We start from the raw sequence: 26,696 nt of genomic DNA, 5'->3' as shown, positions 1-26,696 counted from the left end.
TAGGTATAGGATAGATGTTAGGGGTAGGTTCTTTACTCAGCGCGTCGTGAGTTCATGGAATGCCCTGCCAGTAGCAGTGGTGGACTCTCCCTCTTTATGGGCATTTAAGCGGGCATTGGATAGGCATATGGAGGATAGTGGGCTAGTGTAGGTTAGGTGGGCTTGGATCGGCGCAACATCGAGGGCCAAAGGGCTTGTACTGCGCTGTATTCTTCTATGTTCTATGTTAATCTGAGGGAGCAGAGTGGGTGTGTACTGCACAGAGCTGCTGCCACAACCCCAAGATGATACCTCAGCAATTCTGGTAATCTGGGAGGGTAGTTTGCTGAACAAACTGCCTCTTTAAGCCCTGGTATCCACCTAGTTGCATGATTCTGCTCACATACAAAGGTCCAGGTCAAGCTAAAGGTGTGCTACAGAGAGAATGCTGGGTGAGTTATATAGTATGCTTGAGCAGAAACAACTATAGTTGGATGATGATTAGGGGGAGGTCGGCTAGGACTAGGAGTGTAGGATTTCTATTGGCATGATTACACTCTTAAAAAAAATATGCTGCAAAAAAAAAAAAGCTGTACAATGGCGGTGGTCATTACATTGACAGATTGCTTTACAATACCACAGATCATCTTGGAGCATGAAACAATTTTAGAGATCTGCATATTAGAGGCTTTTTCTGTGGATATTCTGATTGCTGGCATATTACAGTCAGCCCTTTAAGATTGAATGGTGAATCAGCACCATGTTATAGGAGGTTGCTTTTTGACAAGATACAGCTGATGTCCTGGTCACCCGCTGCATCTGGATCCATCTCCAGTGGTCTACACTCAATTTACCAGTGGCCAGGACAGGTGAGGGAGGCTGAGAACATGCAATCCTCCATCAACATGATTAACTTCATGCTCAAGTCCTGTTCACTTTTTTTTCCTCACTGTCCATCCATTATCTAGCTGTCTGATCAGGATGGGCAAACAACTGGCCTAGACCTTTGCTGTCATGAACCACCTCAGTGAATAATATCTCTTCAAGTCTGTTAAAAGTCAAACTGTTTTTAAACATTCCTGCACAGTAAAAGCCAAGTAACTCTCAGTGTATTTTCCCCGACCAGAATCAACCCGGAAGAAATCAAGGAAACATTCTATAGCGACGTGTGTTCCTTGACTGTTGCTATTCATTCAATATAACTTTAACTCACGAGTTGATATAGACCAGACAAGGAAAGGGATCATCAGGAAAAATGTAGTTGATAATTGTCACGGCAATGGTGACCCCTCCCTACTCCACTTCTGAAAGTATGTGTTAAGCATGAGCTCTTAACCACTAACAGTTTTCCAACTCCCCAATTATGACAAGATGCATCCCTGTCCTGTGAACTGGCATCTAATTGTCCATATCATCGCAAGGAAGACAGGGTGTGCATTTAATGAATGGTATGTGGGATAATGTGCTCGACGGATCATTGTTATCAACTCAAACGTTAAAATGTCAATGTCTACTCCCCAGATATCCTGAGGGCATGAAGGCATTTCATTGTCTCAAGGGTCAAACAGGCGGTCATGGAAAACCTCTTGGAGTCAGCTGTACACAATGAGAAATGACACCTGCTGCATTGAGGTTGACTGAGAAACCTTCAAGGATATTGCATACTCCATTGGAGTAACATTGTTTCACAGGGTTTACCTCAATGGCCAGTCATTTCTACCCAAGCAAGAGGTCTACTAGATCATCTGCAAGAGAGATGCAAAACATTTGGCTGAATCAGAAACTAAATGAAGTTCATTCACATGGAAAACACCAGAACTGCGATGGACTCTGTAATGCTCTAAAACTTGACTAAGGACCATTGCCTATTAGTTCACTACCAATCCTCAGTGCCAACAGGTCAACATTACTTCTGAGTGAAGCCAAAAATCATGAAAGATGGTCAAAGAACTTTAACGACATCCTCAATTGGCTTCCATCCATCAAAGAGGTAAATAACAGGCTGACACATGTTGCTGTTAACTGTTCTCTTGATGACCCTCACACAAATGTTGAAAATGACAAATTCAGTGAAACTGCTGTCCAGTGGAAAAGATTCAGGAACTGATGCTATCTGAGTTTATATCTACAGCTCTGCTGCCAGAAAGACAGTGCATTTCAGAAAAGACCAAGGAACCATATGGTACAGGTACACAATCCTTTATCTGAAACCTCCAGGACCAGCCGACTTTCAGAATTTTTCAGAATTTGGAATAAGTGACAGTTTAACAGTAAATTAAAAATATCTTACTGAGCACCAGATGCACCTGTGAGTTCTATGAGCCCTGAGACAGAATTGATGCCTGGCAGGCTGAGCTATACCCCCATGTCATATCTGAGTGATGTAGCTCGAGTGGGTGTGGAATTGGTTAATTGTTTGCATGGCAAACAACCTTGTTGTTATGGAGAAAAAAACTTCACAAAAAGAACTTTGGATTTCAGATAAAGGATTGTGTACCTGGATTTGCAATTTGTCAACTGCAGGAGAAATACCAAGAGCAGAACGTGGGCCTCTGCACTATGCTGGTTGACTTGACCAAGGCATTTGACACCGGTGCTATGAAGTTATTTGGAAACTATGGGAGATTCCTCACAATGGTTTGATTATTCCATGATGACATACTTACATTTAGCCTGGAAAATAATGAGTTTTCTGACTTTTTCCCAGTCACTACTGGAGTTAAACAGGGCTGTGAGTCCCTCGCAGTTCTGGCGTTTTCTACATGAATGAACTTCATCTGGTTTCTGATTCAGCCAAATGTTTTGCATCTCTCTTGCACATGATCCTCTACAGTACAACATTTGCCTTTCCTGGTAGTGATCCTGTTTTTACAAATGGATATTGCATGGATGGGTAACTGCTCAATCAGTGCTCATTCTGGGTAAGGACTAAAATCTCCAAGGCCATACTTTATGATGTCCGCTTTGCTGATGACTGTGCTCTGGTCGCTGGTTCAAACCTGGACATGAAGCATAGCATGGGCTTGGGCTCCGATGTACGCCACATTAGCTTTGCAATCAGCTCAAAGAACATTGGAGCAAACTGCTCCAGGTAACCCCTATCTTGAGCACGAAATTTCAAACTGACCAGTGCATGTTAAAAGTGGGTTCATCAACTTATCTTGGCAGCCGACCTCCCCATTGTTTTGTAATGACAGTGAGACACAGGCTAGAGTGCCCAAAGCAAGAGGAACCTTCAGCGTACTTTAGAAATCAGTCTGGATGAAGAGCAGTGTATCTGCTACCAAACTGAAAGTCTACACAATAAGGGTTCTGCCTGCTCTGCTCTACATGCGAGACTTGGACTGTGTCCAGAATCAAGCCAGCAAACAATCAGTATCACTTCAGCAACCTTCAGAAGCACTTATAGATCAGACGGCAAGGAAACAAAATATCAGGCACTGAGTTGCCTGCTTGAGATAACACAACAAGCAGTTGCATCATATTGAGACAGCCACAATTAGGTTGGGCCAGTCATATAACCAGAATGTCTAACATTCATTCATCAAAGCAAATTTTCAAGGAGTGCTTCAGTCTGAAGTATGCTTTCATGACGATCAAAGGAAGTGTTACGAGGACAGCACAAAAGCCTCACTTAGGACTTCTGATCCCACCTTCAAGTCTGGAGGAGAACCTCATCCAGGATTCCTAAAATGATGTTGTCTCCTTTGACAGCAAGACAGAGAGATAGAATGCAAGGAGAGGAAATCCCAAACCAGCTTCTCATCCAAAACTCAATCACCTGCAGAATCTTGTCCTAGTTTCAGCAGAAGTTCCTGTGCACAAGTTGGCCTCAGCAGTTACCCCACTTGACCATACTACACATCCCAGATGAACTTAGTTATCTTGCCCTTAAAAGCCAAACAAGATTAGTGATAAAAACTATGTCGCAGATGATACTGTTAGAATCACTGCATACACAGCTCCTCCAGCTGGTTTGATCCAATTCCACACAAAATGTAGCTGAAAGTCTCAAGGTCAAACAGCTACTCATGATGCTTGGCTCAAAATTAGTCCATCTTGGAATTGTGCAGATATTATTCAAGAGTCACCATAATCCCACGAGTCTCAGATAGATTTGCAATAGCCGGTTACTTCCAAGACTTTAGTCACTGTAGTAGCCCTTAGAAGAAATGGGTAATTAAATTGTAGATTTTCCATACCATACACAAGCACCAAGGGCAAACAGTGACAACAAGAACACATGACAAAGTGCTTATCGCCAAGGTTGAATCTTTAACTCAACTACATTTTCTACTGCGAAAAAAGGCAAGAGATTAATGCCAAAGGTCACAAAAATAGTTGTGCATCGGAAGAGTTACCAGTTTGTAAGAACTTCACAAATACAAACAGCTATGGTGCAGGTGTCTAAGATGTTAATTTCACATCAAATGTTGATCTGAAATGCATTCACAAATCACTTTTCATTGTCAAATGCGGGTTACCATTTCAGTGCATATAAAGGATTGTTTGATCTAAACTGATTGTTAAAGATATAGTCACCAGCAACTTTCTCCTTTAGTACATTCGTATGCCACTTTCATACAAAACCAAGAGCTAGACCTCAGTTTGGGTCAGTGGATTGATTGGTAGCTGTGTCTGAGACCTTTCAAAGTGAAGACAGTTGAATAGTTAGGAGGTTTCCAATCACTGAATTGTATTGGGAGATTCAGGAAGCAATCTACAGTCTGGTGTCAGAAGTTCAGGTCTTACAGACCACAGTGAAAGAGCTGCAAATTAGAAAAATAAGATTTGCAAAGGAAGCAGATACAGCTGGGTTCATGTGAAATGATGATTAGCTCCACAATGTAAAAAGTGAGACAATAATTTGAAGACTACCAATGGAATCAACTGGAAGTTATCTAGAAAATGAAGTATGATGCAATTGCTTGCAAGTACAATAATAAAAACATAAAATAGTAAAATAATTCCAGTATAAAATAATCTATAAGTAAATATTGTACCAAAGAAAAAAGACATCTTAATATACTGTTTGCAAAGGTTTTAATGTATGCAGTTGCAGAATCTACAGAAAGTGCGTAGAGCAGGCAGATCATGTCATCAATACACACTGACAACTGCACTGCCAATTCAGGGCTCTGTAAATGTATCAGACAGGTAAAAGGCAGGAAGGAAGAATACTGTTTCAGTAAGCCTTCCTCGTGAAATCCTACACGAGTAGGACACCGTGTAGAGAGAAGGCAGAACAGGGGAAGATGCTAGTGGAGGAGGAGAGGTTCCAGCAGGATGTTCCCTCACCAGTGTTTGAGATCGCTGGGGTTCAGTAAGGAGATTCTTAAACCATTTGCCAACTGATGCAACCAAAATTCGAGCCTGAGAGCAAGACAAAATCATATCGCTAGTCGTGGTGAAGGTGATCATGGCATAAACTTACATGTGAAAAGCTCCCTCCAAGCTAGTGTTGGAGATATTAGCAACATCCCACAATTTGAAGTGCGCTGAAAAGGTAAATTTGTTGAATTCCTTCTTGCCAACAAGAAGAATCAAGCAGGCAAAATTCACAGGCTTCCCTGTGATGCAATCGAGAGGTTACTAAGCCACAATAGCATCTGTAATAAAACACCATAAACTTTCCAGAAGGAATGCAAGCATTATCTATGTGGATGATATCGTGGGATATTTGCAATGCCCACCTTCTTCCCCACCCTTACCCCCGTACCCTTCTCCCACTACCACAAAATAATCCTTGTCTCTCACCCAAAGGTCCCCGGTTTTGACCTCCTCTGAAGACAGCGAGTGGACTCAGTTAAGCAATGTATGGACAATGTAGCCAATGACTCCTTAAGTGGAAGAGGAGGGTTGACCTTAACTGCATTGAGGTAGTAAGTCAAAGACTATTAAAACAAATCTTAGTACTTTCGCGTGTTGATGCGATATGTTATGCAGGGGACTTCAATCCTCATTCAATATCTCAGGAAACCAATGAATGGATCATCAAAGTCCACATCCCTAACTTTTCCTTTCATACTGAAGCAGTAGAGGTTGTAATTCTTTTTTGTCAGCACCTCAATTCGAAACTCTGATGCTGTGATTGAAAATATTTACCTCTATTTCTCCCCAGGGAATATGATTCACTTACAACCACAATTGTGTTTTACACTTATTCTGTAACTCAGAAATTTGAATGAGCCACATTTACATTTAATTAGGAGAAAATTGATAAATGCAATTTATCCATGAATGATCTATAGCAAACTGACGAGTATATTATTGTTCCAGTTGAAGAGATAACAATAAGCAGAATAAAGTGCTGAAAAATGGATGATAATCAGGGTGATAGGTGAACATTAATCAAATCCGTAACAACACAAATTAAATCCTTTACGGTTTTCCATTAATGTGCACCTTCTTGTATCAGGAAAGAAAATAATTTGGAACTGATTGGCACTTATGGTGTATATGATTGCTTTATCAGACTACAGGAATGTCAGTCCATCTTGTAGCGGACAAAAAAAAGTCATATTTTCAATTAAATGACTGAAATCTTTACTTAGCTACATTGAGGCTTTTCCCAACATCAATTGTAATTTTACAATATAAAAACATAACTTGCATTCATATGGCATCTTTAATACTTGATTCCTCAGAGCATAATCTGATTATAACTTAAACGAGGTAATATTAGGATGGATGACTAACAACAAATGTGATAATCAGTGTGATGTGATAGAAGAGTCTTGTAGGTGTACAGATTTACAGAGAGGTAAAAGGTGAGAATTCCAGTGTTTATGGCATGGAAAGCTGAGAATGCACTTGGTTAGTCGTTAGTGAAGGGGCTGAAAAATGAGTTGCTGGAAAAGCGCAGCAGGTCAGGCAGCATCCAAGGAGCAGGAGAATCGATGTTTCGGGCATAAGCCCTTCCTCAGAAATCATTTGAGACTGACAACTGCACAGCCAATTCAGGGCTCTGTAAATTTATCAGATGTCCTTTCTTGACAGGTAAAAGGCAGGAAGGAAGAATATTGTTTCGGTAAGCCTTCCTTGTGAAATCCTACACGAGTAGGACAGTGTAGAGATAAGGTGGAACAGGGGAAGATGCTAGTGGAGGAGGAGAGGTTCCAGCAGGATGTTCCCTCACCAGTTAGTGAAGGGGTCCATGCTAAAAGAATTTATAAAAGATAGGGAGGGGCAAGGATGTGAAGACATTTAAACATAATGGGAATTTTAAATTTCAGTCAATGAAGGTCAGTGACATTGATCATGGTGCAGGTTAGGATATGGCTAGCAGAATTTTCTAGAAGCTTAAGTTCATGGAGAAAGAAAATTGAAGTCAGTCAGAAATAGCAGTCAGATAGTTTGGCAAACATAAGTGCAAAGTTAAAATGGAGTAGTATCCATTACAAAAAGATAAATGAATATGAATAGTAGTACAGAACTCGAATACGGATTAAAAAAAAATTTTGTAGAGCTCTTCATATTGCATTCAACAGGACGTTTCACAAGAAGTTTATGGTATATCATGATTGTACTATGAGACTACTGAAATACCAGTGTTTGTACGCAGAGCAAAAAAGTCACGGTTTCAAATCATTTGCTTAACTACAATCTGTCACAAATGGATTTTCAAAAATCATTTGTATTTAAACCAATACTTTATTTTATCTTTAATTTTTTTTCTTCTGTGGGAACATTTCCGTGAGCATCTTACCTGTTGAGTGTCTTCCAAGCTTAAGCATACGTAGTGATCTCATCAACCTCAGGATCTGGACAACCTTTCCCACATTTTCCAATTCTGTGAAACCTCCGTAAAGTTGCTCCACCAACATGGTGACGTAAAATGGGATCACAGCGATAAGATCGATGATATTTACCAGACTCTTAAGAAACTTCCATTTGTTTTTGACACAGAAAAATCTCAGTAAATACTCAGCAGAAAACCAGGTGATACAAATATACTCAATCACATTCAATAAAAGGGGTTCCAATATTGTATATTCAAGGGAAAAGAGAGCCATATTTACAATGGATATGAGAACAAATCCTACAGAAAGGATGCCAAATACTTTCGCCATCTTTGAAGAGTCAGGTTTCTCCATCATAAGCCATAGTTTTTGTCTTAGGTTTTCACAGACTACTCCAGAGAAATCTTCCTCTTCATTCTCAATCATTTCTGCATCTTGCTTTATGTCTAAAGCTTCATTAATTTCTTTCCGTCTGTAATATTTGTCTCTGCAGCAAATGTCAATGTTAAATTCATCTATTCCCCAGTATTCAATTTCCTGTAAAAAAGACATTGCACAAAGTTCTTCATTCACATGTAATCTCCCAGTTTTATAATAATTTATGATGTACTTGAATGTTTGAGAACTGCGGTCAAAGAAATATTCATTGTCCACAAAGTTGGCATCATCACATAACTCCAGCACCGAATCCTGTTCGGACATAGCCAGCTTTCCCAGACGTGTTTCAGGGTGGGACAACAGAGTTTCAGGGGACAAGATGAACCTGCTACCCCCTACATTTATGATGATGGTGTTCAAAGAATTTTTATTCAGACATTCTTCGCTGTAGAAAACACTGGATTCCAGAGAGAAAACAGAACAATTATCTTCATTCTGTTCAACTAACCAAGGAGAACAATTGGGAGACTTCATGGTACATGGTCAATGGCCTGGTAAATAAATTTAGAAATTGCTTGTGAGGACACATTTAAAGCATTAACAAAAGTTGCTATATCAATTTCCTTTGCAAAACACATTGAACATTTAATGTAATGCATTTTAGGCCTTAATTGGTAAAATGAAAACCTCCCTAACAGATTTCAACTTTCTTTTCAAAAGATTGTAAACATCATAAAACTCAGCAGTAAGCATAACTTCTAGAGACAAAAGAAAAATGGATTTTGAATGAAGATTTTCTTCCCCCACAGAAATAGAGGAATACTTAGATTAGATTACCTACAGTGCAGAAACAGGCCCTTCGGCCCAACCTGTCCACACCGACCCTCTGAAGAATAACTCACCCAGACCCACTCACCTACTCCCTACTAATGCACTTATCACTATGGGCAATTTAGCATGGCCAATTCACCTGCCCCCGCAAATCTTTGGACTGTGGGAGGAAACCGGAGCACTCGGAGGAAACCCATGCAGACACGGGGAGAATGTGCAAACTCCACACAGCCAGTTGCCGAGGCTGGAACCGAACCCAGGTACCTGGCGCTGTGAGTCAGCAGGGCTAACCACTGAGCCACTGTACCGCCTTACAAGGAGCAATCTGACAGATCCATTTTGCCACAGAATGAAACATTCATGTTCTGGTTTTAACCCAGTGCCATTCCTTTAAATGTCAGTTTAGAAATGACAAGACTATGACGGCCAGGAATCAAACTCGGGTCAACTCTATAGAAGGCAGCTACGCTCGCCCTAATTTATGCGTCACCTTTTGCGTAGATGAGCAGAAAGACATGTGACTGAAGCACAGAAGAGTGTGCATCATTAACTGTTCCTGTAAAATCAAAAGACAATACAGGTAAGTTGTACCCATTTCTTTGCTTTGACTGAAGGGGACTTGCACTTTCATTGAAATACTTAGAACTGATACAAACATAATAATGGACTTATTCAGAATGTTAAATTTGAGTTTCAATGATTTAGTCCCTCTGATTCTCAGAGCAAAAACGTGTCACTGTAATTTAAAAATCTGCTTGACATCTGTTAACTTGGCACACGCTACTTCAACTTTTAGAATCCCCACAATGTGGAAACAGGCTATTCAGCCCATACTGACCCTCCCACCCAGACCCATTCCACCATCCTACATTTTCCATGGCTAATCCACCTAGCATACACGAGAAAATCCATACAGACGCAGAGAGAATGTGCAAGCTCCACATAGATAGTCACCCAAGGATGGAATTGAACCTGGATTCCTGCTGCTGAGAGATAACAGGGCTAACCACTGCACCACCCAAGAACGGCTACTGTTCAAATGTCAGTGATTCTTAAGTAAACGTGTACATTTTGGAAAATGCTTTGCTTGACATTCAAGTGTATTAACATGCTGTTAATGTCAATAATTGTTATTTTTCTAAAAACATTGCGACCAGGTGAGGAGGGGTGAATCAGCTTCCCTCTTTTCAACCTTCTCAAGTTGGCTGCAACAAAGATGTAATGTTCTTTTAATTATACAGCTATAACCAGAGACCTAGCTGACTCGACATGCCTTGGATAAAGGGAGACTGTGAATATTCCAGTTAATCTTTGAGTCCTCAAAAGAAAAAACAGATGTTTCTTTCCAATATGCATTCCCGGGTGCTTTATCGTCTGAGAGGCTGAGAGAAACAGGGAAGGAGAACAAGTCTTCTCCAGTTCTTACAATTCTCTCTCCTTGGCATTTCCAAAGCTGTTACTTTGAATATAGCCCATTTATGTATTCCTGATTCTTCATCTCCCATCCCGATAAATTGCGGATAATCTTATCACCTACAGTAATGAACTTCTCATGAAAGTGTATAGAGCAGGCAATACCAGTCTGGTTGACTAGTTTCAGTCTACATTGATAGAAATGTTGTTATTTCAGTTCAGAATGGCTCTTGTGAAGTTTGGCTCAACTTATGGCCGGGGAAATCACTGCAGTTAATTTTTTCTTCCTCCTTTTTGAACCATTTCAGTTCGTGAAAATCCCAGGTATTAAAATCAGATGACGGAGGTAAAGAACTGATAGTGACAAAATAAGATCTATATTTATATCTAGAGATATAAAGATACATTTGGAATAGATTAATCCAACCAACAGCAATAATATTAAAGCAAGAAGCAGCAAACACTGGAAATCTGAAAAGAGGAACAGACAGAAATACACAACAAGTGGTTTGTCAACGACAGATTAAAGCTTCAGTTTAATCTAGTATCCTACTTGGGTACAGGGGTGGAAACAGATAATTAACAATGATCAATTATTTTTTAAAATATGCAAAAGGTGAAATCTCATGGAGACAATCTCGGTGAAGCAATTAGAAAAATCAAAAGCAGCAAAAATAGGTAATTAGGACAGTGAAACCAAAAAATAAAATGTGCTAATTATGGACACTACAGTGTCTTAAGAATGCAGGTATGAAATCTGCCAGGTGAATCAATTTACATAGCACTGCTGAAGAAAAACATGTTTTGCTGAAACGTTTCATCTTGCACTCGTTAGAACATTCACAAGAATACAAATAGGAAGGCAAATACTTTACACTGTATAAGGAGAGATTGCTGATTGCTAGAAATGTTGCCATGGAGAATGCACCAGTTAGATGATAAGTGGCAGATAACTGCAAAGTTTTGTTTTAGTTTTCAACTAGGCATGTTGACTGTGATGGAGGAATAAATCAGAGAATGGATGATGCTTATTTTGTGAGGTTGAAAGAAATGCAATGTTCAGTTTGCAAAGAATGGCATCCTTCATATTAATATATGGAGCCACCAGTCTATACAACTATGACACACGTTGAGTCCAACTGTCATGTTAGACAGAAGAGGTTACACAGAAATGCACCTTCAGACTCTCAGTTTCAGACACAGATCACATGACCAGATCAAGGGTGACTGCTACTGAGAAAGGGACCTCAGAAGTATCAGCAAGGTTCAATGCCTTCAAACTGGATTAAATTGAGAAAATGTTGTTATATCAGAATATCCTGCTGAGTTGGAGGAGGAAAAAAAACACATGCAATTCATGCTTAAAGTACAATTATTTTGCAAAGACGTGTCGGTCACCAAAGACGACTTCATTGGTTCAACACTTGGAAGAGTTTCTTTCCAGTTGCAGGGCATGTGATGTACATAATACACACGTTATTTAAAGTTTGGATTTTGAACTGGTTTTGGACTATTTACAAAAGGGAGTTTAATGACTAACCTATTAGGATTAAGGTTTTTAAAATAAAAAGCAACATGAGAGGATTCCTGAAGTGCCAATGAGAATTTGTTTGTATAGGGAGAATTTTGATTAGGCAGGGTAAATATGGAAGAGAGTGTTAGTTGCTTTCAGTTAGAAATATCATGGACTTTTCTTTTTAGATTAGCTTAGTAAATTCACCCATAATGTGGAAAGCCTTTGTTCAGTTCACAGAAGTCCTGCTTAAAGCTAAACCTATAGATGTAAAAGAGATAGAATTTTGTGGTGTTTTAGGGCTATTATTGGGATGTTGGGCTAATAGATGGAAATATTGTATTTTAACCATATTTTGAAAATTTTCAAATTGTGTTATCTGGAAATGGTTTGGCTTATTTTTTGCATAATAAACTCGTTTTATTGTTGCAAATCAGCATTATGTGCTTGTGTTTCAGTGAAAGAATACCTTAATTTAAAAAAAGTCAAAATATGATCTATTAAGCATGATTTCACTATCAGATTGGACTTGAGCAACAATAAACATTAATTAGGATCATAACATCATCACGAAAAGTACCAGGTCATCTAAAGCAATATTTAGTCAAAATCATCAGCATCTCAGTATTGCTTATTAATTGTAAGTATGCAAATATTTATCACTAAAATGTTTTGCAGATTTCTCTCACTCCTGTGAAAGACACTCCAAGCTTCTGGAGGACTCAATTATTCTGCTTTTGGGAACGATCACAGTTTCAGTGCACAGCTAAGATGCTACTGTAGACAGGTTCACTTTTTATACATCTGGAGGCAAAAAAGTCTCTTGGGACTAAATATTTGTGATAAAAGGTTCAATTCAAACTTGTAGGCATCGCCACAGCAGACATTATTGTGACTGATGTTGCGGCCTAGGCACCTCAGTATCCTAACACGTTTACTGGATTGGGGTTATCATGAAGGGGGGGTATGTTAGGCTCCTCACATTGTCACATCACTCTTCCAATTTCAACCAATTTGTGACAGTTGATGTTTACAATCTATGTTGACATGTCACAGACGCTGAAATGAAGGTGATATAATTGAGAAAACTGACTCCTCACTATAGATATTAAAGCTGGATATTGAACAAAAAAAAAGTTGAAAAATGTGTTGCTGGAAAAGCGCAGCAGGTCAGGTAGCATCCAAGGAGCAGGAGAATCGATGTTTCGGGCATAAGCCCTTCTTCAGGAATGAAGGAGTGGCAAACTTAGTCTATGCATCAACTTAAAGTGATCAAAGCTATAATTCCAGACACACCTGCACTTCCTACAATCTAAGAGCCGTCAGTATCATTTCAAACTTGCTCCACCATGCAATAAAATTATGACTGGTTGGATTGTAACCTCAAATTTTTGATAGGCCTACCCTTGGTAACCTTTCAAACCAGGAATCTATCTACTTCTGCCTTAAAAAGTATTCAAGGACTCTAATTCCACTATCTTTTCAGGGACAAAGTTCCAAAGATTCCCAACCCTATGACAGAAAAAATGTATGCCTTGTTCATTTTAAAATAGGTGACTCTGATTTTTAAACATTCACCCCCTGTTCTGGGTTCTTCCATAACAGAAAACATCCTCTTCACATCTGTCCTTTCAAGATTCCTCAAAAATTTTATCCATTTCAAATAAGTCACCTCTTATGCTTTGATGTTCCAACAAGTTAAGTCTACTTGTCTAACCATTTCTCATAAGACAATTCCCTCATTAGTTTGTAAACCTTTCCTGAATGGTCTTGAATGCATGTATATTCTTAAATAACATGACCAATATTGTACAGTACTCCAGATGTGGTATCACTAATACTGTGGGTAACTCAAATGTAACCTCCCTACTTTTGTATTCCATTACCCTTCCAATAAATCATAATAATCTATTATCTTTCCTAATAAAATTTGTACTTGCATACTAAGAAGATTTGAATTTCATGCACAAAGAGTCCCAGAGCCCTCTGATCTCAGAGCTTTGCAATCTCTCACCATTTAGAGGATATGCTTTTCTATTCAGCCTGATAAAAACGTACAAATTAACATTTTCCCATAGTATATTACTTTTAACACAATCTCTCTAAGCATCTTTATAATCATCTTCACAACTTACTTTTCTACTTATCTTTGTGTTTGCATTAGATTTGGCAACCATATTTTCATCAAAGTTATTTACATAAAATGTAAACAGTCAAGGGTGGCCGACCACTCGTTGTATCTTACCAACCTGAAAAAGACCTGTTTTTGCATACGGTCTGTTCTCGTGCAATCTTGCATTATAAGAAAATCATGCAATAGCTGTGCCTTTAAACTAATGGGGCCGGAATCGCGCTATAACCAATACAGGTCAGGAAAATTTGCGCTCTATAAATAACCGTCTAAGTTCTTCAATTGTGTTAAAGCCAATTTGCATTGAAGAAACACGTTATAGCAGCATAGTCAGTTCTGCTTTGGGTTAGACAGTCAAATCTTTTATTCATGCCAATATACTACCCCAGCACCATAAACTCTTATTTTCCCACAATAAACTTTGATGTGGTACTTTATCAAATGCATTCTGGAAATCTAACTACAGTATATCCACTGGTTCTCCTTATCCACAGCATATGATTCTGCTTCAAAGAATGTCACTGATTAGGCAGACATGATTTCCCTTTCACAAAGCCATCTTGATTCTGCCTGATGGCTTTGAACTTATCCCAGTGCCTCCCGATAACATTTTTTTTTTAATAACAACTTTTCCTGATGACAGATATCACGCTAAAATGATCCCTCAGTGCCCTTATTTGCCTCCTTCCCTTTCTGAACAAAGGGGTTACATTTGCTAATGGAAACCACCCTAAATCAGTAGACTTATGGAAAATTAAAATCAATAGATTAACTGCCTTATAAGCCATCTCTTTTGTGATCCCAGGATGAAGTTCACTTGGATCTAGCTGCTTTTCAGCATTTGTTTCCAATAATTTAACCAGTATCACTTCTCTGGTGATTGTGGTTTTCCTGAATTCCTCCCACATTTCCATTTCCTGATTTATTATTGCTTCTAGAGTGTTGCTTTTAACTTCTTATATTAAATGCCTACTCAATTCATCTGTCATGACCCAACAATCCTCAAAAGTTTGATATGGGACATCTTTTCAGAGACCTCTAGAATAAAAAATGTTGATATCGCTCAGCTATTGTTACTCATGCAGGGTCATTTCAGCACCACAGAATTTCCATTGGACTAAGTTTGGCACTTTGCGTGATCTGCAAGATCATTTCCTCAGTCTTTTCATACACTGAGGGGCTGCTCAGCCAACCTCATGACAATGACACTGGAAAAAACAGTGGTGTACAATCAACGACAATAAAAAATGCTCTGTCTCTGGACTCAAGGCAAATTTAAAAGGATAACTGCACATTTGCAACTCCTGGTCTTTACTTTCTCATGGCAACTTTTCAAGTTATACTATTGGCAAGAATATTGACATCAAGATGGTTCAGATAGAGCCTGTCCTTTTGCTCAGATCCCATTTTCAATGATACTGATGCCAAGCTGCAAGAACTAGAACTCATTTCTCCCACACCAGGCTTTTGGGCCACCCAATCCTTCCTAATTTGATTTGTGCTGTGCAAATATGAAGATGGCTTAGGTAATAGTGCAGGAATTATGTCCTTTGTGGATTTGTTTCTTAACTTGGTGCCTATTGACCATGCAGAATCTCTACTGTGGCCTGCCTTTATCACTGATCCATGCTTGGACCACAATGACTAGATCCTGCCATTATACTGCAAATACCTCTCCAGCTCTTTGCAAATGTCCTGAACCTTGACACCAGGCAGGAAGCACAAGTGCCTGGGTTCACGCCTTGTGGAGCAGAGAACAGTGTCAATTCTCCTCACTGTATTGCCACCTATTACCACTACGTTTCTTCTTACTTCCCCATCTTGAATGGTTTCTTCTACCATGGTCAGTTAGCTCATCCACGCAGTAGCCCTCATGCTCATCCAGGGAAGCTGAAAGAATCTCAAACTTGTTGAAGATAGAAAAAAGCTGAGGATCCTGTGCTCCTGCCCTCTGGGTTCCCTTATCTGTCTTACTCAGAGGCACACACTTCTGTTCCTGATCCATAACACCAGATGATGTAAGAGTAGAATTAAACCATTCGGCCCACCAAATTTGTTCCACCATTTGACCATGGCCGATATGCTTCTCAGCCCCATTCTTCTGCTTTCTCCCTATAGCAATTAGTTATAGTCTCTGGTTGAAGAAATTCCTCCTCATCGCAGTTCTAAAGGGTCTTCCCTTCACTGAGGAGGTGCCCTCGGGCTCAAGTTTCTCTGACTAGTGGAAACATCTTCACGCCCGGCTGAAAATGGGTAGGAAAAGGAAAAGCAATAGGACACCTCTTTTGCTTCCTCCCACTAACTCCCTTAGCCACTTAACATATCTGAATGGGTCAATTGATATATTGGCAATAGAATGCAGGAGTTATGACATACCCCTAGGGCAGGTGTGACTTCAAAACCAGGGTTCTGACTCACAGCTAGGTAGAGTACCACTGACTTAGGGCTCTTCTCTTCCAATGACACTGCATGGGGCTCAAAGCCACAGCTCTTAGAACATGAGTCTTGTATTCTATCAACTGAGCTGCCAGACATGAGTTGGAGTCCTATGCTGGGTTCAAAGCAATTGATCCAGTAGATTAATAGTATTATGCTTTACGATTGAGCTAGCCAGTACCAACAGGCAGGAATACTAACTATTATACTAACAAGGAGCTTCTACACTCTCTATTGTCAATTGCAGTCCTAATTTGCAATAAATTGTCTAGTTCAAGCCATCTCCTAAAACAAAAGGCCTATCTGACTCATTTAACATGACTCCAGTTGGGGTTCTTGTGATGCAGTGATAGCACTGGTGCCACAAGGTCTGGGTTCAAGTCTCACCTTTTCCAGAGATGTGATACAATACTTCTGAATACATTGATTAAAAAGACTTTAGCTGCTTCACTGGAACCCCTGTTCAAAGCCTGTTTAAGTCTGGCAAAGAATTTAAACTGAACATTTCAGTTCAATGCCGACTACACTAGAAACAAAATTACATCATACAAAATTAAATATTTAGAGTTTTTCACCTAACAACCTCAAGCTTCTAACCCAGTATTATTGAAAGAATCAGACAAGATTCAATAGTCTAAAACCATTTTACTATACAATAATCAAGCAAAGCAAACATTACATAATAAATTTTAAAGCTTAGAAAATATTTTAGGTGATTACTTACAACTTACATTAGAAAGCACAAAATACAACTACAGATACTTCAGGCTAAAGTTCTCGAATTAACCTTACCTCTTCCACTATGATTCCCCTAGAAATTCTTTGGCTACTCATTAGGTTCTTGAAGGTTATCCACGTTCCTGGGACTAACTCCAAAACCTTTTACACAGCTTCTTGTAGGACTTTTCAGCTCTTCTGAATCCCACTTGCAATCCCTGTCCAGTGAATTTAATCAGAAAATTAGAAACAACTTTGATTTCTAATAGCTCCATTCTCCTGATCCACAGCTTCTGGCAAATGCTTTTCCCTGTTGATATGCAGTCATCTTTATAATGTAGATGGACATGGCAGCTAATTTGTGGACAGAAACTAATTTGTGCACAAAGTCTTACAAACATTAATGAGGTAAATAGCCAATGAAATGGTTTTCGTGATGATGGTTGAAAGATAAATATTGGCCAAGACATTTCACCAACAGTTCTGCTGAGAATGACGGTCAACTGTACCTCTCTTTAGAACAGAGATGAGAGTTAATTCAGTGGAGACGTTTGCATTCAATTCTAGTTTCCTTGCTACAGAAAACATGTTGTTAAACTTGAATGAGTTCAGAAAAAATTTACAAGGAGGATGCCAGGTTGAGGAGTTTGAGCTATCGGCTGGGGCTGTTTTCCATGGAGCATCAGAGGCTTAGGGGTGACGTTAGAAAAGTTGATAAAATCAAGAGGACATGGATAGGATGAATAGCCAAGGTAGGGGAAATCAAAATTAAAGGACATAGATTCAAAGTGAAAGGGGAAAGATTTAAGGAGCCACTTTTTCACATTGATTTCACGTGGAATGAAGTGCCAGAGAAATTACAATATTTAAAAGGCATCTGGATGGGAACATGAATAGGAAGGGTTTAGAGGGATATGTGCCAAATGCTGGCAAATGGGAGTAGATTAATTGAGAATATCGCATCGGCATGGATGAGTTGGACCAAAGGGTCTGATTCTGTGCTGTACATCTGACTCTATAAAATCATAAACTGAATAAAGTGAAACTGTTTCTAATGGCAAAAAGGGTCAATAAACAGAAGATGGTACTATGTTTGCGCCTGGGTGGCTCAGGAGAGGCAGCATGCAGTGTTCACCAATATTCTTGGTGCCTTTAGAAAGAGTTGGTCACTGCAGGGGTGCTTATTGCCTTATCTTCTCCAACTCTAATTTTCTCTCTCGTCTTTGCTGTCACTGCACCACCTTTAACACGTTCTCCAGGCTAACTGATTAATTGGAAACACTGATGACTTGATGTTGGTGGAGGCAAAAACAAGTGTGTATATTAGCATTTCTGGATATAAGATACATTCAACAGAAGACAGATTAGAAAAGTAGATGAGGTGAACACTAAGAAAATGTAGCCAGTTGTTGCGATTTGGCATGTACTGTTTGAAAGAGTTGGATGAAATAGGTTCAAATCTAAATTCAAAATCAAAAATTTAATAAACATTGAAAGGAATAAAAACTAATTGTATCACACTTTCAAAGAGACAGCACAGGTACAATGGGCTGAAATGTCTCATTTATTAAATTCTTACATCCTTTGTTCATGCAAATAATTGAAAACTCTCTCTCATAAGGATGAACAGATATGGAATTGAAACACTTAAATTACACAGTTTGTTGCATAAGGTAAATGGTTCTGAAGGGGTTAATGCTTGTGTTACATTGCCCCATTTATTTGGCATAGCCGAGATATGGCAGGAGAGTGAATAGCCAGTTATGGATTCATAGAATCCCTACAGTGTGAAAGTAGGTCATTTGGCCCATCGAATGCATACTGCCCCTCCAAAGAGCACTCCATCCAGACCGATGGAAAATAAAGAACATGAAAGCATGGGAAGGGTTAAAGCATGAAGACCACTGGCAATCTATGGTCTGTGGATGGCAGGATGGAATAAGAATAGTGGAATGCTGTTACATCAATTAGCAGAGTAAGGTTAAAGCTGAAAGGTCACTATGGCGAGATAAGATAACAGTTAGTAGAGGTAGTTTTCTGTTAAGTGTTTTATGACTGGATTGGGGCCATAAATATTTGGGACATGCCATTAAAATATCTAATTAATACTTAGACAGTCAGCTTGAGACAGGAGACTATTGCAATAGATGGAATAGCTAAATATCTATCATGACAGGTTAGTCTGGAATGGAAGATCACTACAGCAGAGGTAATAATAAATATCTAATCATGACATTAGGAAAATATTAAGTAGGGTCTGGAATGAAAGACCATTGTTGCAAAGAGTTAGCAATAAAATATCTAACCATGACATTAAAATAACATTAAGTAGAATATACAACTAAAGAGATAATGGGAACTAACATCACTGGTTTATTGTGTAGCTAGAGTGAGGTATTTTGATTAATATAGTTGGACATGCTGATAAGCTAACAGAAACATGAGAAAAAAAAATATAAAAATCCGTGGACCCTGAGGTTCGTGGGCATTCGAGAATCTGCTTTCTCGGTGTCATGGTTTTTTGTTTGCAAATAAGAGACCTACTTCTTAAAGAACTCTGTGTCTCCTGGTGATTCTCTACATCTTCTCCACGATAGACCCATCTCCCCATCCCTGTTACCCTGTATTTCCCACAGCTAATCCACCTAGCCTACACATCCCTGGACATTATGGGCAATTTAGCATGGCCAGTCCACCTGATCTGCACATCTTTGGACTGTGAAAAGAAACCAGAGCACCCATGCCGACGCAGAGAGAATGTACAAACACCACACAGTTGCCTGAGGCTGGAATCAAACCTGTGCGGTAGGAGTGGTAACCACTGAGCCACTGTGCCAGGTCGATCCAAATAACCTTCATTTGTTTAAATAAGGGCAGGCATATCATTCAAATAAAGTACAGCATAATCACTGACAGAATGGTAAAATAAAAGAACTGGAGGTCAGAAACAAAAACAGAAATTGCTGTTGAAACTCTGTACGTCTGGCAGCATCCATGGGAAGAAAGCTGAGCACCGATGTTTTGTATGCAAAAATGATCCCAGGCTTCCAGTTGCCTGCCACTTCAACACACCTTGCTTCTGGCCAACATTTCTGTCACAGCATTCCAGTGAGCCTCAGAAAAAGCTTGAAGAACATCTCATTTTCTGCGTGGGGAATCCTAGGACTCAACATAAAGTTCAATAAGTTTAGAGGTTGATTCCATCCTTCCATGTTTCTTACTCACCAAACATCGGGTCCTTTTAAAAATTCAATTGTAGGCATTGCAGGCTGGCCAGCATTTATTACGCACCCCCTAGTTGCCCTGGAGAAGGTCCACATACAAGTGTTTGTGGCAAGTCAAGTTGTGTTTCAGGCCAATGGTGACTCCCAGGATGTTGATTGTAGATGAATCACTGATGGTAGCATCATTGAATGACAGGGCAGGGGGTTAGATAGTCTCCTATTGGAGACTGTCAGTTATTGCCTGACATTTGTGAGGCGTGCAAGTTACTTAAACAGTGTTAGCCCAAGCCTGGATATCGTCCAGGTCTTATTGCTTTTGGCAATGGACAACTTCAATTTCAGAGGAGTTGCGAATGGTGCTGAACATTGAGCAATCATCTGCAAACATTCCCACTTCTGACCTTATGATGGACGGGTTATAAAGCAGCATTGATGAAGCTGATGAAGATGGTTGAGTGAGGACATTACCCTGAAGAATTCAATTAAAATGGAATCACTTCAAATGTTTCTTAATTTCACTCAGATGCCATCTTGGTTTCTTCATCTTATCATTTCCTAACAGTCCTGAAGAGTCACTGGACTTGAAATATTAACACTTTCTTCACATAGATGCTGCCAGACCTTCTGTGTTTCTCCAGCAATTCTTGTTTTTGTTTTACAATCACTGTTAGTCTGTCCACTCTCTTACAGCGCAAGGTGGCTCATAATATCACGTGCCTCGATAACCCTATCTCTGTACTTCCTTGAAATGATGGTGCACCACATAACGAGTTCAAAAGTAGCAAGACCCATGACATCTGGCACTACACGGTCTATCATCCAGGATGATGGCGATGCCTTATGCTCTTCCAGTTCTTTCCTTACTCTCATCCTAAGATGTGTCACAAAGTGGAAACTGTAGGTAGGACCATCACAGAACTCCCACTTTTCTTGTGCTCCTTCCTTCCTTTCAGATGTACAAGAATGGAACATGGACAACCTCACTGCAGCCAAGGGCAAGGAGAAGAGCAGCTTCATGTCATTTATTGCCCATCCCTAAATGCCGAGAGGGGAGATAAGAGTCAACCACATTGCTGTGGGTTTGGAGTCACATGTAGGCCAGACCAGGTAAGGATGGCTCTTTCCTTCCCTAAAAGAAGATAAGTGAACCAGATGGGTTTTTGTCAATTATTTCATGATCATCACTGAACTCTTAGTCACAGACTTTTATTGAATTCAAATTCCACCATCTGTTGTGGCAGGATTTGAACCCAGGTCCCCAGAAAATGATCTGGGTCACTGGATTAACAGTCCAGCGTTAATACTACCACATCATTGCCTCCTTACAAATGGATGACTCTCTGGTGTGCTCCTTGTCTGGTTTTTGCTTCATTGCTGTGACTCAAAAGGAATTATGGCTGTACAAGTAACAATCGTTGTAGGACATTTTCAAACCAGAGTGGGTGAGAAATAGGCAGTACATCCATGGCACTTGCCCAACTATAGGCCAATACCTGCACTGCCATTGATAGCTTGTCTATCCAGAACATGAATTTGAACAGAAGTGGTCACTGAAAGGTAAGCTCTAAAAAGAGAGATGCACATAGACTATATGGCATTCAGACTTCAAGAAAAAAAAATCAACTGCAAGGGATCCTCAAAGGTTTGAGCAACACAATGATAATGTAATGGAGGTTAGCGTTCTGAATGCAATGGTTCATAAATAGTTAATTTTCATGTTACATTGGCTTCAGTAGAATAGGTGGAGCCAATTCAAAGCCGAGCTTTCAGAGCCATCTACCAGCTCCATAAGGTCCTCATAATTGTGCCTGACCAAATGCCTTTGTATTTATTGCGATCATATAACAAACCTATTTTTATTATCTAAGAACAGTGCGTCTTCTGTAGATCCTCTTACTGGTTCTCTGCCAGTTGCACCAAAGACAAAAGAAGCAATGGTGGCAGCGATCTAGCTCAAACAATCCTTATCAAGGACCACATACTGGAAGAGGTAGCAAATACAACTGGGGACAAGAAATGATCATCCAGGACAATTCTATATGGTTGCAATGGTACAGATCCAAACCCCACCATGGAAAAGAGGAAATCCAGACCTGGAAGAATAAAAAATCTAGTGAGTGTCTCTCTTTAAGAGCATTATCACTTTAAGAAGGTACAGTTAATCAGTAGTTGAAGCACAATTACAACATAACCAGAGAAACAAAAGAGACCAGCACGACATCCAAAGACAGAATGTCAAAGACAGAAGCTAGTGTGCTCTTAGTCTGGTTTTCGCTTCATTGCTCGAACACAAAGGAATTACGGGTGTAGAGGTAATAATCGTTGTAGGATATTTTCAATGAGCAGAGTGTAACCTTGAAATGAAAGAAAAGCGAACTAATTTTAGAAAAAGGCAGAGGCCTTCAAAGAATCCTTATAGAGTAGAAACAGGCCCTTCAGCCCATTGATTCCCAATAAAGAGCAACCCACCCTGAGCCACCCTCCTTACCCTTTCCCTATAACCCCACATTCCCATGGTTAATCCACATAATTTACACATCCCTGGACACAATGGGGAATTTAGTATGGCCAAACCACTTAATCGGCGCACCTTTGGACTGTGGGAGGAAACCAGAGCATCCGGAAGAAACCCAGCTGACACAGGGACAAATTGCAAACTTCACACCAAAGGATGGCATTAAACCCAGGTCCCTGGAGCTGTGAGGCAGCAATGCTAACCATTGAGTCATAGTGGAGGAGGCTCTGTAAGAAGTAATTGAAGGCTTTAGGATGTAAAATGAAGAAATCTAAAAGGGAAAAGAGAAAGAATAACTTTATGAAAAATGGTGTGCAAAAGGGGAAGTCAAAGGAATGTAAAATGTGTTTCCTTCTCACATCAAGAATTGCCATTGACATTAGCCTCCGATAGGTATACCTGAAAGGAACAATGAAAGGACCAGAAAACTAATTTAGACCTTGGCTACAAAAACAAGACGACTTTAGAATTCATTAATAGTGAAGAGGAACGGTCAGGAAATGTTAGAGAGATTTAAAAAGACCAGGATACAATAATAAGTGATTTCCTTTGGCTATATGCAAAGGACTTATATTTCAAAGCTTATGTAAATGAAACTATTTGCTAGATTAATGTGTGTAGGTTGGGAAAATGAACATTTCTCCTGGGGAGAATTTTTTTGGTTGCAGAACGTGGGAATAAACCCAGAGGAAGCCACTAGCTATCATTTTGATCAGTAATAAAAGGTGAGCACAACTTGGAAAATATATGAAAATCCAGTCAGCAGTGCAGAGACACCATATTACAAAGAAACATTTTTTAAAAAGCTTAAAAACAGTAAATTACTACAGAATAATAATATGATCTAAAAAACTTTATTGAAGACTGTTGTAGAGTCACAGTAATATGGATTGAGCAAAGGCTGACAAATAAAGGGAATGCTGCAGAGTCTAACAAACTCTACAGCAATTCTATTTCAAACAGCATTCATGAATAGAAGAATAAATGCTTCAGAAAAAGAAGAAAATTTGAAGCAGTCGCAACAATACACATTTAACAGAAATGGGATTAAATCAGCAAAAATGAGAAGAGTTCATACTCACCAGCAGATTGAAGGCCAGAGATTGCCAAAACAAAACACAAGGTGCAACTTCATAGAAGTGATAGCTCTTAAAATACAACAATACCCCAAAATCAAATATGACGCATAGATATGGCACATGGTTCCAGAGTCATATGAAAGGAAGAGGTTGCTCACTAAAAAAACCTTAATATGATTCAGAAATCTCCTTTACAGCAGAATAACCAAGGTATTTATAGGGGAAGTTGCTAATCCACTGATCATCTGGGATTCACAGAACTTGCTTAAGTTAAGCTGGGGGCAGCATGGTGGCTCAGGGGTTAGCACTACTGCCTCATTACTAGAGACCTGGGTTCGATTTCTGCCTTAGGCGTCTGTCTGCGTGGAGTTTGGACATTCTCCCCGTGTCTGTGTGGGTTTCCACCGGGTGCTCTGGCTACATCCCACAGCCCAAAGATGTGCAGGTCAGGTGAATTGGCCACATTAAATTGCCAATAGTGTTAGGTGCATTAGTCAGGGGGAAATGGGTCTAGGTGGGTTACTTTTTGGAGGGTCAGAGTTGATTGGTTGGGTCAAAGGGCCTGTTTCAATACTGTAGGTAATCTAATCTTAAATGAACATACCACTGAATTTAAGCTTGATACGAGTGTGCTGGTATCATGGCTGAAGATGCAGAAGTTACAGAGATGTGACTACATGTTATATTATTGGTGAATAAGCACCAATCGATCAACGGTGCTGGAAGAGCACAGCAATTCAGGCAGCATCCGACGAGCAGCAAAATCGACGTTTCGGGCAAAAGCCCTTCATCAGGAATCCGAAACGTCGATTTTGCTGCACGTCGGATGCTGCCTGAATTGCTGTGCTCTTCCAGCACCACTGATACAGAATCTGGTTTCCAGCATCTGCAGTCATTGTTTTTACCAATCGATCAACAACTACTATTGATTAGAAACAGAACTGGATTCGCCAGAGATACTGTGGTGACAGGAACAGGTCAGAGGTTAGGAATTCTACAGTGAGAACTCACCTCTTGACCCCATCTACGGGGCACACATCAAGAATGCAATGCAACATTCCCCATTTGCCTGGAGGAGTGTAGCTCCAACTCTCCAGAAACTTGAGACTATGCATTACAAAGCAGGCCACAAAATCGGCACCGTCAGTTAGCTCAGTAGGTTTGCCAAACAGAATGGTGCCAACAGCATGGGTTCTGGCTTAGATTACAATGAAGGACTCTTCCACCCCCAACCTTTCCTCTCACCTGAGGCGTGGCAACTCTCAGGTTAAATCACCACCAGCTGTGAGCAGACAAACCTGTACACTAGAGATTCATTTAAGAGTGGGTTTTGTTTGATGTCAATTTACAATTATTGTTGTTCAACAAATCTCTGCAGAGTTTCTTTGGATTGTTGGATATACCTGTATTGGCATTTTAAGTCAATGACTTCAATCTGGAGGCTGCAAGAATCGGATCTGACATTAATAGGGACTATGATTCAGATGGGAGGCTATGTACCTAACTGTGACTAAGAGGCTGTACACATAACACAGGCATAGGGTCCCTCACTGTTCCTTCTTGCAGTTTAGTTTCAGAACAGTCCAATTTTGCACACTGGCTGAAAATGGAAGAACGAAACACTTGCAGAACCTCAGTTGCATGTACTTATTATAGATCTGCCAACTTAAGACAAGCACGTTGATAATCAAGATGTATTAAATTTAAAGCCATGCTGAACAGAATCTCAGTGAGCAAACGGCATGAGAGAATCTCACACCAAATTCAGAAGGTGACCATCAACTTAGCAGTGCTACATATGGCATGTGGGAAGTTGAAAATCTATCCCATCATTTTTGTTCATTCAATAACTTCGGCTTATAAGTAATTCCCTGTTATATTTTGTTTCTGCTTAATAAAATACGATGTACATTTTCACACTGTAGCACAAGGTCAATTAAGGAAATCTCTTCTTAGATGATGAAAGCACTTGAGGCATTAGTCAGTAGGAAAGAATAAATGTGTGTATCAAGATACTTTGTTGTAACAGGTCTCCAATCAGGTCTTGTCTGTGGCGTCCAAAATTAAAATTGCAATCCAAGCAGATAATACTTAATTGTAGTAATAAAAAAACGATTAAGCATAAACATTGTTATCTATGTGTTGAAATTACTTGAATGCTGTATTTAATGATTTAATGCATTTATCCAAAAAGGTCTTTGTCAGCAATTTTAAAGTAATTAGGTTAACTGCAGTGCCAAAATGGTTCACACACTTCTGCAAAATTTGTCAAAGTCAAAAGTCAGAACTTAATGATTTCCAGTACAAGATATCTGCACTACTCAATAGGCATAATATTACTCAAAGATCAGCATTAAATCTCTAGGTATGCCTGTCTCATACAAAATCAGAACATGGGGATTCACAGTGTGGGTAGAATATTCCCAGTCTCAAAACAATTTGGGCATTGATGGAAGTGTTTGGAAATAGGATGAAATCAGAACTAAAGAGATGGTTGATGTTGAGAGCAGAAGTCCAATCCTTCAATAAAGTGTTGAACAGTGAGGCAAGAGTCCCTCACTAGTGAATAGCAAAATGCATTGTTGTTTCACCGCACCTCACGGATACTCAGTTTCCAATTCTCAATGACCAAATAGAAACCAGATGACCATATTTCTGATACTAAAATGGTACTTGGTGACTCTGGTTCACCGCTTGTTCCTTCTGGTTTCCATTTTGGATGGCAGTCATCTACACTT

The 26,696-nt window shown here is 39.7% G+C and overlaps 1 protein-coding gene across 3 annotated transcripts in view; it reads right to left on the bottom strand.

Moving 5' to 3' along the window:
* Window positions 1-26,696, bottom strand: part of kcnv1 (potassium voltage-gated channel modifier subfamily V member 1) — a 46,768-nt gene that overhangs the window by 5,138 nt on the left and 14,934 nt on the right. For 2 of the 3 annotated variants that reach the window (XM_043689009.1, XM_043689008.1), the window contains 2 exons: window positions 17,216-17,358; window positions 7,688-8,650 (listed from right to left, as the gene is read on the bottom strand). In XM_043689009.1, coding sequence (XP_043544944.1) covers window positions 7,688-8,633 — 946 coding nt within the window. In that variant the 5' untranslated portion in view covers window positions 8,634-8,650; window positions 17,216-17,358. The remainder of the gene's footprint in view (window positions 1-7,687; window positions 8,651-17,215; window positions 17,359-26,696) is intronic. The other variant, XM_043689010.1, reaches the window with a different exon arrangement.

This window comes from Chiloscyllium plagiosum, chromosome 4, assembly GCF_004010195.1.
Source record: "Chiloscyllium plagiosum isolate BGI_BamShark_2017 chromosome 4, ASM401019v2, whole genome shotgun sequence".
NCBI lineage: Eukaryota > Metazoa > Chordata > Chondrichthyes > Orectolobiformes > Hemiscylliidae > Chiloscyllium > Chiloscyllium plagiosum.
The sequence above is the reverse complement of the archived record's forward strand: the minus strand, read 5'-3'. Positions and strand labels throughout refer to the sequence as shown.